This window comes from Pyrus communis, chromosome 17 (genome assembly GCF_041283825.1).
Source record: "Pyrus communis isolate YQ-2024b chromosome 17, ASM4128382v1, whole genome shotgun sequence".
Lineage (NCBI taxonomy): Eukaryota > Viridiplantae > Streptophyta > Magnoliopsida > Rosales > Rosaceae > Pyrus > Pyrus communis.
In genome coordinates, this window is record NC_142581.1 from 781,320 (window position 1) to 796,577 (window position 15,258).

Consider the following 15,258-nt stretch of genomic DNA (forward strand, 5'->3'; position numbering starts at 1 on the left):
AAACACAACCCGCGAGATAGTGGACCCCGCGCTCCCATCAGAATAGCCGTTACATTTCTGTTTTGGGCCACGGCCCACCGACCATCGTGACTTTGGGCCACGGCCGAATTTGAGAGCGTAAGAAGTAAAATTGAGTGTGCATGACGCTCGTTATTTAAAAAATAAGTGTATATTGATATGTTATTTTTAGAATAATGATACTGACATACTATTGATGGTGAATTGATGGTCTGGATTGGAAGTGGAGGATGAATTAGAGATTGGCATGGTAACTGGCTCACTGGTTTTGTTGCTAGAAAAAAGGAGTTGGGAAAGTTCCTTGTGCTCAGTTTTGGGTTTTGTTTTACATGTTGAAAATAACTAAAGTTAGAAACTTCTTATGCAGAGGTTGATTCTGTTTTGGTAGTCTCTCTCATTTACAGTTCTCTTAGCCTTAATCATCATCTCTATGGTCTTGTCTTGGATTGTAGAAGTTTGATCAAAGAAAATTGAAGTTGCGAATTATAACATGTTCATAGATAGCGTAATTTTACAGCTGACGGGTCAACCAAACGACCTACTCAAATAAGTGATCATCAGTGCGTAAGTATCATATAACTGGAGCTGGAATTGGACCCTTTACCTATCAGTCTGTCACCAAACTGCCTACTAATGGAATCAAGTTTGTATGTGCTTAAAATGTAAGTATATTATGCTACAAGGCATATTAATATATAGTATCTAGAGAAGGAGGAGGAGCTAAGTTAGGAGTAGGTTGAAATGTCCACTTTTACCAAGAACACATTGTCCACTTCAAGGTAGTCAATTTTTATTATTAAGGTTGGGGAACACAACCAACCTTTGGTTGGATTCTCATATTTAATATTCTAATAATCTCATAATGATTTTTCATAAAGTTTGATTATGATTTAGAGAAAGATAATGATAAACCTTGTAGGTCGAAGTAGACCTGACAAAAGAGTCGTGGTAGTCGTGTTCGTATCGTTTTCATGTCCTACTTGTTATCTTAAGAAGGCAAATCGTGTTAAACTCAATTTCTTAATAACTCTTAACAGGTGACCCAATGACGACCCAATTCATCAATGGGTCGTGTCAGGTTAACGGGTAATGCAAGAAATTGTCATTTTAATGTCTAAATTTGGCAAATGATATCTTATCGGGTTTTTAGCAGGTGACCCGGAACGAACCAGCATGTTAAAGGGTTGACCCGAAACTTGTTATTTGGTCGTTTGTATCGGGTTAACGTGTCATGCAATAAATTGTCAAGCCTAAGCCCAAGCATGGTCTACCACTAATATCACAGTTATTATTCCAACTTAACCACTTATTACTAGGTGTTGAGTTTTATCAAAAAAGGCATCGGTGATATTAGGAGTGTAAACTCTCATAAATTATATATTACTTTGTCATTTGACTCATATGAGATCCTATTCTCGAATAGACACAGAGGTGTGATATCCGCACACCAATTTTACTTCTCACACACTTTTTTAATTTTCGGCCGTCGGATCGGATGAATTGAAGAAGATCAACGGACAGAAATTATCAAGAGGTGTGTGAGAAGTAAAATAAGGTGTGTGGATAGCACACCCCTAGATATAACTCTCGTTTTTCTTTTCATGCATACTTCTCTTTATGTCTAATATTTTAATTAAATAAAGTTAGACGATAATCGAATTTGTTAAACAACAATGTGCATGAAAATTAAATTCAAATTCTTTATTATTATTATTATTATTATTATTATTTGTTGAATCGAATTCTTCATCTTCCTTAATCTTATTTTGTAAGTATCCCACATTACCTCTTCACACAGTCCTGCAGATTTCTTTTGAAATAAGAAAGAAAGCAACGCACGTGAGTGGAGAAATTGTTCACCTGTCCTTGTAACGTGAGAGCCACCATTGTTTTTTATTTTATTTTTTATTATTATATATTTTGTTTAATTCCCCACCTTGATTAACTTAATCATACAATTAACAATCACCTTTCTTTAGTAATTAGCGTGCATCTTAGATTACCATGTTAATATCTACTGACTCCTTTTTTAACTTGATACAAGCAGTGTTCGGAGAATATAAAAACACGACCTCATGTTTAGTTGTGGGTGTTTGTAACTAACTAAGTTACAAATCTGCTTGCTTTCGTATACCGACTTTAACCCATATCATTAGGATTGGCAAATGGGTTGTGTTTATCATTATTGCTTCATACATGTTATCTTAACGGATCGTGTTGTGTCAAACTTGTTATCTCAACAGGTTCGTAACATGTGATTTGATATTGACTCAAACGGTTCATTCTTTTCATGTCAAATTAACGAGTTATGTAAGAAATTGACATACCTAATGACCAGATCTAAAAAATATATATCTTATTAAATTTATCTTATCAAGTTCTTAACAAATAATTCTATAACGACTTGACTCATAAATGAATTATTAACGAGTAACCCAATAATGATCCGATTCATTAGCAAGTTGTTTCAAAACTTGTTTTCGTATCATTTCGTTTTGCATTAATAAGTCGTGAAAATTTTGTAATCTTACATATTACCCCAAGGGCCAAAGCCCCATTACTTTCGAACATTAAACTTAACGATTCACTATTATTTGTACTAATGAAAAGCCCAAACCTTTACATTTTCACACGGCTATGCAGCCAACAGCCTAGTTTATCTTTACAATCCCACATTTTGGAGAAATTTCTCAATGTGACTGTCACACTGTCACATGTTAACGTGATCTCGCTTCTCAGCTGTCGCATAGGCTGTAAGGTCACAAACTACTAGGAGGAGTCTTAAGACGTAGAATCAGATTTCTGATCACTATCAGCAGTGGCTTGCACTTGAGCTGCGTACTGCAAGTTCCAAAGAACATCCTCGAACGAGGGACGAGCTGCCACTTCTGGAGATATGCATTTTTTTGTTATGGATACCACAATCGATAAAGACTCTTGCGAGCAAGTCGTCAAAACAATCGGGTCCACAATTCTTCTTCGACCATCTTGGCTGCCAAACGATGCCTGCATTTTCGGTTCATCACAACGCACATCAAAATTACAGTTCCACACGAAACATTTCGAAATGTTATTCTATAAAAATTGAAACTTTACTTTGGCGTACCATTTCATTGAGCAGAAATGTTTCTCCTTTTCCGCTCACGATAGGCCCAACTAGTGATTCGAGCAGGATAAATCCGAAGTTGTAAACATCACCCTCCATATTTGTTTTATTCCTGCAAAATGGAACAACAGAACTAACTATTTATACTCAACTTTTGAATTGTTAAAACTGCAGTAATCTGCTGGAAAGCTACTTTGTAGACAATAGGTTACATTCGTACCACGATTTTGTTTTCGGGCCTTCTCCCTTTGCCTGCAGAAGAAATAGAATGGCATCAGAATAACAACTTGGAACCGTACTTACGAATGCAAAGTCAAAAAGTAAAATGAGTGAAGAAACGTGCCTCGAGTTTTTCACTTTCATCTGTGATGATGGACATTCCATAGTCACTCAACTTTGCAATCCGATGCTCATCAAGCAATATATTGTTTGTTTTCAGTCGGTTGTTGAAGCAGCCTGGAATAACCCCAGTGTGAAGAAAGTCCACGGCCTTCGCAACTCCCATTAGAATTGCCAATCTATCAGACCACTTGAGAACCTTCTCCGGATAGTTTTCTACACGTATGCGCACAGCTTGGTTAGAATTTGAGAGAATTCAATACGAAACCTATGATAAACTTTAAAAATACGCTTTCACGCACACATGCAAATACTGACCTGACAGATAGGTACGGTAGTTCCCACCAGAGACAAATTCATTTACAAGGAAGACTCTGTTGCCGCTGGAATCATCGTGTCCACCAGTGTTGATGCAATAACCCAAGAGGCCAGCCAAGTGAGGATGCTGAAGCTTGGAGAGCAAATCCAGCCGAACTTTAAGGTTTTGAATTGAATATTTCTTCAATACAGTGAGAGATCGGATTGCAACATAGGTCCCATTTTCCAACCTTCCTTTGTAAAGCTGAAAGCAAAAGAATGAAAATAGCAGGTCAAAATCAAGAATCTGGAGAGCTTAAGTGATCAATAAATAATTCCAAGCCCATTAAACTCTTTTCCCGGTTACTACTCATAGTTTTGAGCTTGATAGTTAAAAAATTGGATGTTTCAAGCAAACTATTATATCTACAGCATTTCTAAATCAGAAGGGTACCTTTCCCATTGAGCCTTCACCCATAAACATAGATGAATCGAAGTTGTCTGTTGCATCCTTCAACTGTTCAAGCGAAAATATACGACTCACTGGGGTACCGTGTGTGTCTAACTTCGCTGCTTGAGATATGAATCCTACAAAGGGTATAATACAAATGTTACCATCTTAAGTTTCGTAGCTACTCAAACATGATTGTTGTCTGTATTCATAGATTTCAGAGCATAAAATTGATATGCATTATTCGTTATGAAATGTCATGCCTTGTGTTTGGGGCAACATAAATAATAACAAAGTAACCTGATTAGTTATAACTTACTTGCGTTTGCAACGAGTTCAGAGCAATAACCATTTGGTGAATTATCTGGCACGGCCTTTGCAAATATGTTGTGCTCAACTGTCCTCCTAGAACGGTATCTTCTACAAAAGAAAAGAACCCCGAGTACCAAAAGTAGTAAGACAAGAACAGCTCCAGCGATAACAGCAATTAGCACGACGGTTCCTCTTCCTCTAGATTGTTTGTTCCTTGCAAGAGCTTCTCTGCAATATGAAACTTGATGCTGGTGTTGAGAATCAACCGACAGACAATTTCCGTTCAGTTGAACAACTCTCTCATTTGAAGGACTGCCTAGGCAAGACGGAAGATCACCTATTAACTTGTTATTAGAAATATCAACAAACCCAAGTTTTCCACCACAATTTAGCTTGTCTGGGAATGCTCCACTCAGCATATTGGATGCTAAATTCAGATAACTGATGTTTGACAAAGAGAACAAAGCAGAGGGCGGTGCTCCGCTAAGATAATTGAATGAGAGATCAAGGTGCTGAAGCTGACCCAAATCACCAAATTGTGCAGGAATCTTTCCGGAGAATGAGTTCTTGCTAAGAAGAACTGTAACCAACAGTTTCGGCATCCTTGGTAGTTCGGAATCTAATTGATTTTCTCTCAAGTCCAAGACATGCAGGCTGCTTAAACTAGCCATATCAGGTAACTTTCCAGAAAGCTCATTGTGAGACAAAGCAATGACAGTGAGTGTCTTGATTCTGCATATCGAAGAAGGAAACTCACCCTTCAACCGATTGTTCTTTAAGCTCAAAACAGTGAGATTCGACAACGAGTCCAACCACTCAGGGACAGTTTCATTGAAATAATTGCCCTCCAGTGTTAGAGTTTGAAGTTTCACAATTCTAGATATTTTCGCCGGAATGGAACCAAACATGAAATTCGAGCTCAAGTCTAAGACTTCAAGCGAAGATAACCGATGAATCTTATCAGGAAGCGGACCCCAAATCCCCAAAGACACTAAGCTAAGAACCCTCAAACTTGGCAACCTTGACAATGTGGTGAAAAAAGAATCAATCTCAAAATTCTCAGACAGTGTCTGGTTGGGAATTGAAAATCCATTGAAACCACTCACATTAACAAGCTTATAATCTCCCATAATTTTGAGCTCAGTGACTGAATTGCCCTGGCATGAAATGCTCACATGAGCAGTGGAAGACAGGTTACAGAGGTCTCCACTGTAATTTCCCCAAATTTCTAATGAGGGAGGGTACTCTAAATGCTTCCTCAACTGCAACAACACTAGGCTCTGAGAGGTTTGCAATTCATGGGTTCTTGGAAGGAACAAAACCCATGACACAATGACTGAAACTAACAAGTAAAAGTATCTCATTGCAGTATAAATTCTTACAGCTCAATTCCTAAATTCTAAGCTTTCTGATACTCTCAAAGTTTCATGAAACTTCCTCAGTGCCCAAAATTCTGTGATCCCTCCATGCAAATTTCACACAGCAAGTTTCCTTTTTCCTGGATAATGTTGAATGATTGAACAAGTTGGTTAAAAAGTTAAAAACCCATCTGAAAAACAAGGATTAATCGTTCAAAGGAAGCATCTTTAAGAAATTTTCTGGGAAAAAAAAAGACAGAAAAAAGCACAACCCAGAAGAAAAAATGGGGAGAGAAATAAAATGCAGATAAGGTAGGAGGAAGAAGAGACAAACCTTGAGAGTTGGAAGAACCAAAAACACCATTAAAGGGCAGCTCCCACAGTGATGTTCTTGGTCAGTGAATGTTTGTGTAGAGAGGAAATAATGGAATGGTAGTTGGAGAAGGCCGTACAGGACAGTGGCGAAGCATTTACTTCTGGTTTTTCTGTGAGGGTGGAAACTGACAAACCGCCATTAATGGGGCCGATTTTTTGTCTGAGAGACAGAAATGCAAGTGGAAAAGCACAGGCTCGAAGGTTGAGGAAAAATGGCACCAAATCTGTAAATTAATAGAAAAACTTTGGGTTCTTTCAATTATTGGTGTTCAGGGAAATGTAGTTCGTTGATTCTCGTGAACTGCCTAACATTCCGCTGGTAATTGCAGTAGCGGCACCACATGGTTTTTCCCTCTCACTCGGTGGTGCCATACCGCCATTTGATAGGTGCTTGATATGACCAAACTATCCCCGCTTATTGTGACAGTATATCAAGTTAACGTAAATTTCACTATTTTTCTCGGTGTATGATACTCACCGTACGAATGAAATGTTCATTTAAAGAAAAAATGAATGAAACGTTAAATCTACGGCTAAACATTCATCTTAATGCATACTATACACTGGCCAAACTAGACAATCCCATTAAGCTAATCAAACAATACTGATGCGTTACGATATATCAAACTAATCACGTAACGTTATATGCCTAAACAAGTTTAAATTGGCTGTTTGGTAAGAAAAATAACAATTAAGTACGTGGAAAGGAAAATCCAAGGCCCTGAAATTGAGAGTTAAAGTTAAAGTGGAGCATTTAGTGTATAGGAGGGAATTGGTAGGGCAATGGGACCGTTGGAGCAAGTTGCACAGCCACAGCACGTTGCTCTGCAGAGCTGTACACTTTTAGAATCCCATGAAACTCTGATTACAAATTATTATAATTATAATTAGGGCATGATTAGTATAAAGAGGAAATTGACTAAAGTTAAATTTTACCCATCAAGAGGCGAGTTCAAATTTTCTGAACCCAAAACTATCTTCTTATGCTGCCGCCACATTGTGTGGTGTGTGGTGGTAGATAAACTTATTTATTGTGACATTTTAAGTCAATAATGCATCAAAACGAGTCTGGACATACTTCTCGTGGTGATAGGCTTCATTTTCCACACATGCGCCCCAATATGCCTCTCTCCACTTTTACTAGAGAAGAGATATGTACTTATGAAGTGTTGAGGTCATTTAAAATAACTCATGCAATGTTATGTGTTATTGACTTAAGATTCAATAACAATAACCGTTCTGGAAGTTGTGAGATCAATTCTTCTTGACCCAAAATATAGGTGTGGCCTCCTTGTGAACCTAATCTCTTATTGTTTGACACATACTAAGTTTATGACAACAAAATTAAAAAAAGTTAAAGTTTATAAACTCGTATCAATCAATGATTGAAGGGCAAAAAAAAACCACATTAATTTTAAATGCAGAATATTTAATCTCAGGAATTTGTACTTGTGGAGGTAGGTTTCCACTATGGAGATCCCGCTCGAGCGCCTAAAAAGGCGCATAGAAGTTGGAGCATTGCTAATGGTTGGATGCTGTCGTTGGGCCAGACAAAGAGGAAGAGGAAGAGGAAGGCAAAGGCATGTTGGTTGGGTTTTGGCTTTGCCTTTGGAATTTGAATTTCTTCTTTTTTGTGTTTGGATTTGGCATCTCACTCAGTCAATCCCAAGTGCATTTTGCATAACATGATAAACTTTTGCTTTACAACTATATATGTCATTTGTTTGGGACCCTAAAAAAAGCAACTTGGAGATTCCACATCCACAACAGTGTATGTTAATTTAAAGGATTTTTTTTTTTTTTTAAGGGGACCAATATCTCAATTTACTCTTTTAGGAACTGGGAAAACTCACAAAGGTATTTCAGTCTTTCCTTGACTATTATCGTGTGGAGTTGGGAAGACTCACAGAAGCATTCAACCTTCCTCTAGCTACTATCGTGTGATTCACACAGGCCATAAATTGAACCCATATTATATCGTGTAAAATATGAGTCTGAAATTGGTACAGAACTACAGAATTCCCTGTGGTTAATTTAAAGGATGATTAATGCAAAATATAATGCATAAAGCAGTTCCATGGAAAGCAAATAATTATATCTGTATATTTTGGAACATGACCAACTTTTGAATTTTTGACCAAGTTTATCTAAAAGATGATTCCTTGAGATGTTGTGAACTTGTGATTATCCGTAGGGGTAGAATATGTTTATTCTTTTAACGGGTATGCAAGTATTAGTCCAGACAACGCACCATCCCTTTACAGCCCAGTTGCTTTTCGTGAATCAAAGTAATATAAAATATTGCTTTGGTACCAAAAAATGTAGAGCTCATTTGGAAGTTCTTTTAAAATAACTGAAAATATTTTTAGAAAAAATAAGAAATATTTTCAAATGCTTTTCTAGAATTCACTTGCATTTTTACTAAGGATCGCTTCGTTAAATTTTTTTTCTAAAAGCGCTTTTAACTATTGTAAAAACACTTCCAAACGAACTCATAGAGTTCGTGGACATTTGGCATAATTAGCATATTAATGTTCTGGTGCTTTTTGCAGAAAGTATTTCAAATGTTTTTCCACGATTCACTTGCATTTTTACAAATGATTGGTTCAAAAAAACACTTTCAACTATTTTAAAAGCACTTTCAAACAAATCCGTAGAATTCTCGGACATTCGGCATGATTAGCATATTAATGTGGCTTTTGAGAATTGATTTGTCAATTTGTCACTACCTTCTTATACAACTAACCATATGCATATTAGTCCAAAGTAAAGCAAGACATATTCGGTTCCATTTATGGGCACAAGGTGTGACAAAAACAATAATTATAATTACAAAAACAGTAAGGGAAGTCACTCCATGTGAAAGTGAGGCAACGACAATTTTATTTATTTATTTTTAAGGAAAAATCCGCAAAAACCAACAAAAAGTATAATAATTAATATGAAAATGATGGATTTTGAAAAGCACGAAGGGAAGACAACTGCCAAGACATTCAGGCAGGAGGGGGACCATATTGGAAGCCATCGATGAACGCACGAAAGTGGCCACTATGCTCCCATACCCAATACAACCATACTAATCAACCCAAATTTCTTGTTTTTCTAGCATACACCGGAGCATTATATGCACCAGGATCTTTGATCGTTGGATTATTAGTTGTTGGATATTTAACCGCAGATTCAGCGGTCGATGGCGTTTAGTTACGTGAGCATATTATGACGTGGTTCATTCCAAACTTTCTGTAAATTTCATGCATCAATTGAATTGTAAGCCCATCTTCCCAACTCCACTGCCTTATCTTTCAATTGAGGAAACACTAAGGTAACACTGTTTCAAGTACATCATGCAATGCTATATGAAAAACTCAAAATATGTAAAGTCGGATTACTGGTTCGACATGTCACGTTTGCATTCTAAATAATGTTGATAGAGGACTATCATAGCTCTACATTAGGTGAAGTTCTTGATAGGACGCTCGCATGGGACCCATCTGTGGGCGCCCACCTTACACGTGGAAGTGCTGCAAACATACATCTGCATGCTAAAATTTATTCTCATTAGAATAATTTACATAATACGAGTACACCGTTATGTGGCATCCCATGCTAATGAAATAAAAACATGTAAACAAAATGTTACACATCTTTATTTCTTGGCGCAGGACATAACGTACCCGTACCATGTTAGTCCTCGTACCTATATTGTATGCCTAACATTAAAAGAAAGCCGAGTCTTGGTAGTCGCATGAACAGATGAAGTTGAAAACGAAATCCACGAAAGCATCCATTTTACATCAGAAAGCTCAAATGTAGTATGTTCGACATTTACAACTAAAACTCTGCCAGCATAATTCATAAACCAGTATTGGATCCTACATCCAAGAGCAAAGGATACACCTTCTGTTTCTAAAACAATCATCATTCCCGACGCGTCTTCTCGTCCGGCAGAGATTCCAGATAGGCGATTACAAGTTCAGCTGCTTTGCATCCAGAAGCTATTGCTTTGCCAACTGAGAGTCCGCCCCGATGGTTACCTGCAATATTCATAATTTGTACACCAACATATACCAAAGGAAAATAATTAACCACCAAAAGGACAGCATCACTCATCCAGATCTCGAGTTACTGCGTCCACAACACCCAGTTGGTGAGTAATTACCTGCATAGAAGAACCCGGGGAGATTTTTCTCCATCTTCTCAATTGCTTCTATAACTGAATCATAGTTACGCCCGTACAATGGAAATGCTTTGCTCCAGTGGTAATGGCTGCCATTAAGTGTACTTCAAGCTATAAGATGACTATTCAAATCAATGGTAAACACGTAGGCTCTAAAAATATTCGTTTCCATTATTTGCTTTGTTTAAACCACTAGATGCGAAAAGAGAGGATTACATACTTCACGGATGTAGGCTCGCCTTCTGCTCCTAGCAAGTGCCTAATGTCAGAGGTAACAATCTTCTTCAATTCATCCCTAGAGAAATAGTTAGAAGTAGAAGAGTATTTAGCTGTATAAAGTTATATCGTCCTTCTATGTGTATGAATGTGTGCATAAATAATATAGAACCAATTGCACAGTATCAAGGACAGAGAACGTGGCTGTTTTGAAAAATTATTGAGATTTCCCATACGTTGAAGCTTTTGCTAGTTCCTTGTTTCGACTTCCCCCAACAAAGGTAGTATAAAGGTGCAGGTCACTAGGTGCACGATCTGGAAACATCATGGATGAAAAAAGAGTGCCTGTGCAGCAGTAGTAAGCATATTAGGAGAATGTATTAGTTACTCAATGTCACCGGGCCATGCCAAGCATTACCAAGAGTTTTTAAGCCATTTTTCTGCTCTTTAGAGGGCACAAGAACTCCAAATCCCTCAAGGGGTCTCTTAACATCTTCCTTCTTGAAAGTCGTTATTATCACCGATAGTGGTATATAAGCCACCTGCAATAGACAGCAAAAAATAAGATGTTGCTAATACTTCAGCAACTTCTTTTTTGGGTAAAGAACCAAAATGTCACAAATACCTCAGGAAAAAAATCAAGAGGGAAGAGAGTTCCTCTTTTCGTGATATTCATTTCTTTGACGTTACACAGTGGAGCCTATGGCAGAGAAGAACCTTGTCAGTTAATATTAGTATTCCTTCCAAAAAAGTAAACATTATATGAAGTACAGGAGGGCAGGTGTGTGTGTATGCATAGACTAGACAGAAAGAGCAGTTACAGTTCAACTCGAATAAATGGTAAAGCTAAAGTTCGCTTGCATGTCAAAATATAGAACACGGTGAACCATGCGAGATATATTTATTCTATTGGTACCACTTGGTCATGGCACCTGTGCAAGCATCTAACAACTGCAATGAAGCAGTTTAAGCACATATGTTTCTTTTAATCTACTAGCTCTATCTTGATCTTCCCAAAACATAATTGTTTTCCGACAGTAACCATGCCAGATGCAGAGAAGGCACATTTTGTGAAGCAAAACGATATGGTAACAACCAAGGCCATGTTTTTAGAGTACTAAAATATACTAACCGTCATGACTACAGCGTCAACAGATAAACTTTGTGAATGCTTGTCATCCTTAGCAGCAGAGGAAACAGACCAATTTTCAAATGCAGACTTCCCATCATGACTATAAGATAACGACAAAACCTTTGAGTTCAGTTTAAGCTCATCTTTGCCAAACTGGTTGCACAAGGTATCGGTGAGTGTCTGCACAAAAAAACAGAACACAGGGTAAAACATTTAGTTTTTGAAAATAGACTCTGCCTCTAAGATCTAAACCAAATGTTATTGCAACTGAAGTTGTAAATTTAATAGGGAAAACATAACAGAATACGAGGAACATTCTACATAAGGTATCAAAAAGAAAACATGAACTACAAAAGTAGTCATGAGTCATGAACAATGAATAAGAAAAGCAACCAATAAATTGAAACCTGCATTCCACCATGAAAGGAAAATGAACCCCGCTGACGCTTCCCTTTTTCTACAGAACCCCTTGTTTGTCCACTTTTTTCCTTTTTGGCAGATAATTTTGATTTAATTGCCCCAGATATAACAGAACCAAACCTGACATAATAGCATAGTGTTACCTAACATCAAACGTAGATCATGCAACAAGCATCAACTACACAAGAAAAGAAGTCAAACAGGCTAAACAAATTATGTCTTATTTGAAGGATAAGAAAACTTGACACTGAAGTTCCCTATTTAACATTCAACTTTCAAAAACGCCAATCTTTATTTTAGCTACTGGCATAGGCTTGTCACTAAACAGGGCATTAAAGTGATTCGTTGATTGAAGCCTAACCAGGTTGAATGTGGAGCTTTTTCTGTTCACTTCAGAAAAGTCATAGAAAGCACGACTCTAAACCCTTGGGTTAGTATGGATTTCTATCCACAATGAGTCGATAACAAAAACACTGGCCTATTTTCCGAATGAACATAAACTTATGAAAGAAAAAGGTGTCAACTAATCTAATTAAAAGAATCACAACGCCTATTCTAGTCCTAAGCAATAATTTGGAAAATTTCCCACAACCTACACTAAAAGTAGGATAGGCAAGGAAAATAATAAGCAAAAATGATCTTTGTTAACAAATGAAAAAAGAAAACTTAGATACCTTTTTTCCATGTTCCATAAATCCGGAAAAGAATGGCGCATCTTCAAACAGAATCACATGGCAACACAAAAGAATTATTGAAAACATAAGAAGATTCATGAGATAAATGCATGGAAAAGGCATAAATACAGATTTTGGGTAACAATTGACTAGTTAAGAAACAACCCCATTAGACACTCAGTGTGAAATATGCACAAAGATTGAGACATTACTCACAGAAAGTGATTCGGGATCTCCACCACTTGTGCCGGCAACAAAGGGGTCAATGAGATAATCAACAACCTTCCAAGCAAAAATGATAAGAAAATATCAAGAAAACGCATAATATGAGGATTTTGATATTCAAAAGATTTATTGTTTACTAGAATATTGCAATGTAATATATACCTCTGGCCCAAAATGACGCTGAAAGAACCCACCCACACTGCAAACGATAGGTTGAAAAGAAGAATTATAAGGAAATCACTTCTTAAAAACCTAACAAAGAAAGAGGAGACAGTGGTTGTCCTAAGACAGAGAAGACTACTACCTTTCTTGGGTGTTATCATCGGAAACTCCTTTTTTCTTCCATAAATATGGCTCTAGAATAATATGAAGCTGCAATACAGAAATGCATATCAAAGTTGATGCCAATGTAAATGGTTTATGCACGTGCACAAACACGATATTTTGCATTGATACTGGTCATTACTAAATAGCATTACAACATGATTAAATAACTAGGAAATTAACTCGTCAGACATGCCATGTATTGTAGAAAACAAACCTTTGATTGTGCTGAAAGAAAATTGCTCATGATCAGCGCGATTGGATTGGTAGGTAACTGATGTGAAAAATGGAGCAAAAGTGACAGTCACCACAATCAGAAATATTCAACTACGTAAGGAAGAAAAACTGAAAACGAATGAAAATGTATTTCATATGCTTTCCTATATAACTATAACAAGATGCAACTAGCAAGACATACCAGCACAGGCGACCCATTCCTTACAATATAACGCTTAGTCTGTGAAATCGGCTGCAACATCGGAAAACAATCAATTCAATCATTAGACTAATAGAAGCATCAGCCACTTCCATCCATTAAATTCCAAGCTAAGTTTGAAGCTAAAAGCACATTGCTTTATAACGGAAAGCACAGCCGACGATAGCACAGCACAAAAAAAAACTAAAATACATGTGAAACTATTACAAATGAAATCCTTACAAATTGTTGTTTTTCTCTTAGTCCAAGATTATCAAGCAAAGTTTGGACCTCCGTTTCACTCTCGGTCTGCGAAAAAACCTTATATCAGCATAAAATCATAACGAAAATTCAGAATTGCCCGGCATTGATTCAAACTATTTGGTTACAAAACTCACCATTGTGTTTGCTCCTTCATCCCAAATAAGACCGTCACGCGAAACGCTTCTGAGCTTCCCTCCAGCTCTTCCCTCGGCTTCGAACACCGCGACGTCAAAACCATGTGATTTCAGCTTGTAGGCTGCAGCAAGCCCGCTTGAGCAATTGCAACACAAAATCAAAGTCAAATTCTCGGAAGAAAAAAAAAATCAACCAAAAATAAACAAACAAATTATATCTGAGAATTAATCATGCTTAGCAAAATCTGCATGCAAATACTGAACAAGATTACCTTACACCAGCACCAACAACAGCTACTCTTTTAACAGAGCCTGAAAAATGAAAATTCCACAAAATAAATAAAAAATGCAAAGAAATTCTGAATAATTTTGCATTTACATATATATATATATATAGAGAGAGAGAGAGAGAGAGAGATTACTGACTCTGTTGATCTTGTTTGGTGGGTGAGCTCATTGTTTGGGGTGATGCTCTCTGAGACTGGCACTCCAGAAATGAAAGAAGAAGAAGGGTTGGGCACTTATCGACGATAGTAGAGAGAGAAAATAAATGAACCGCACTGGGCCGGCTAATGGTTTTTTTTATTGAGATAGAATATACCTGGACTGGACTGGACTGGGCAAATCGCAGACCTGGACCGCTGACTCCTGCCATCTCTCTGTTTTCACGAAATGAAGTGCTTTCTCAATTGCAGCCCAAAGCCAATTTAAACACACTTAGCCCTAGTTTGGTACAGGAGTGATTCTGAAGAAAAAAAATGGCTATCAAAAATAGCTGGGAGCTTTTTTATGTTTTGATAAACATTCAGTTTCAGCTTTTTTTCACAGTTTTGGATGAAAAAAAAGCCAAAAACACAAAGCTGCAAAACCTAGCTTTGAAAAACCAGTTTTTTTTCACATCTGTTTTACATAAAAGTTTAACAAACACTATAATACTGCTTTTTCTTTTTCAAAAGCACTTTTAAAAAAAAAGTTTACCAAACACTCTGCTGCTTTATTTCACATCTGCTTATTCTCACAG

At 37.1% G+C, this 15,258-nt stretch overlaps 2 protein-coding genes across 2 annotated transcripts; both read right to left on the reverse strand.

The window, feature by feature from the left end:
- Window positions 1-2,588: 2,588 nt before the first annotated feature.
- LOC137708410 (Leucine-rich repeat protein kinase family protein) lies at window positions 2,589-6,645 on the reverse strand. Its single transcript, XM_068447479.2, has 8 exons — window positions 6,216-6,645; window positions 4,531-6,021; window positions 4,215-4,348; window positions 3,782-4,025; window positions 3,468-3,679; window positions 3,345-3,376; window positions 3,125-3,236; window positions 2,589-3,024 (listed from the first exon to the last, which is right to left on the reverse strand). Exons 2-8 carry the CDS (start codon window positions 5,885-5,887, stop codon window positions 2,800-2,802), a joined length of 2,316 nt encoding a protein of 771 aa, XP_068303580.2. The 5' UTR covers window positions 5,888-6,021; window positions 6,216-6,645; the 3' UTR covers window positions 2,589-2,799.
- Window positions 6,646-10,015: 3,370 nt separating this feature from the next.
- HEMG2 (Flavin containing amine oxidoreductase family) lies at window positions 10,016-14,781 on the reverse strand. Its single transcript, XM_068447324.2, has 18 exons — window positions 14,664-14,781; window positions 14,510-14,549; window positions 14,238-14,373; window positions 14,083-14,148; window positions 13,843-13,893; window positions 13,642-13,698; window positions 13,405-13,472; window positions 13,263-13,299; window positions 13,092-13,157; window positions 12,876-12,916; window positions 12,189-12,321; window positions 11,782-11,961; window positions 11,275-11,349; window positions 11,068-11,191; window positions 10,886-10,994; window positions 10,654-10,728; window positions 10,416-10,522; window positions 10,016-10,290 (listed from the first exon to the last, which is right to left on the reverse strand). The coding sequence occupies exons 1-18, from the start codon at window positions 14,692-14,694 to the stop codon at window positions 10,175-10,177; spliced, it is 1,512 nt and encodes a 503-aa protein (XP_068303425.2). The 5' UTR covers window positions 14,695-14,781; the 3' UTR covers window positions 10,016-10,174.
- Between the last annotated feature and the right edge of the window lie 477 nt (window positions 14,782-15,258).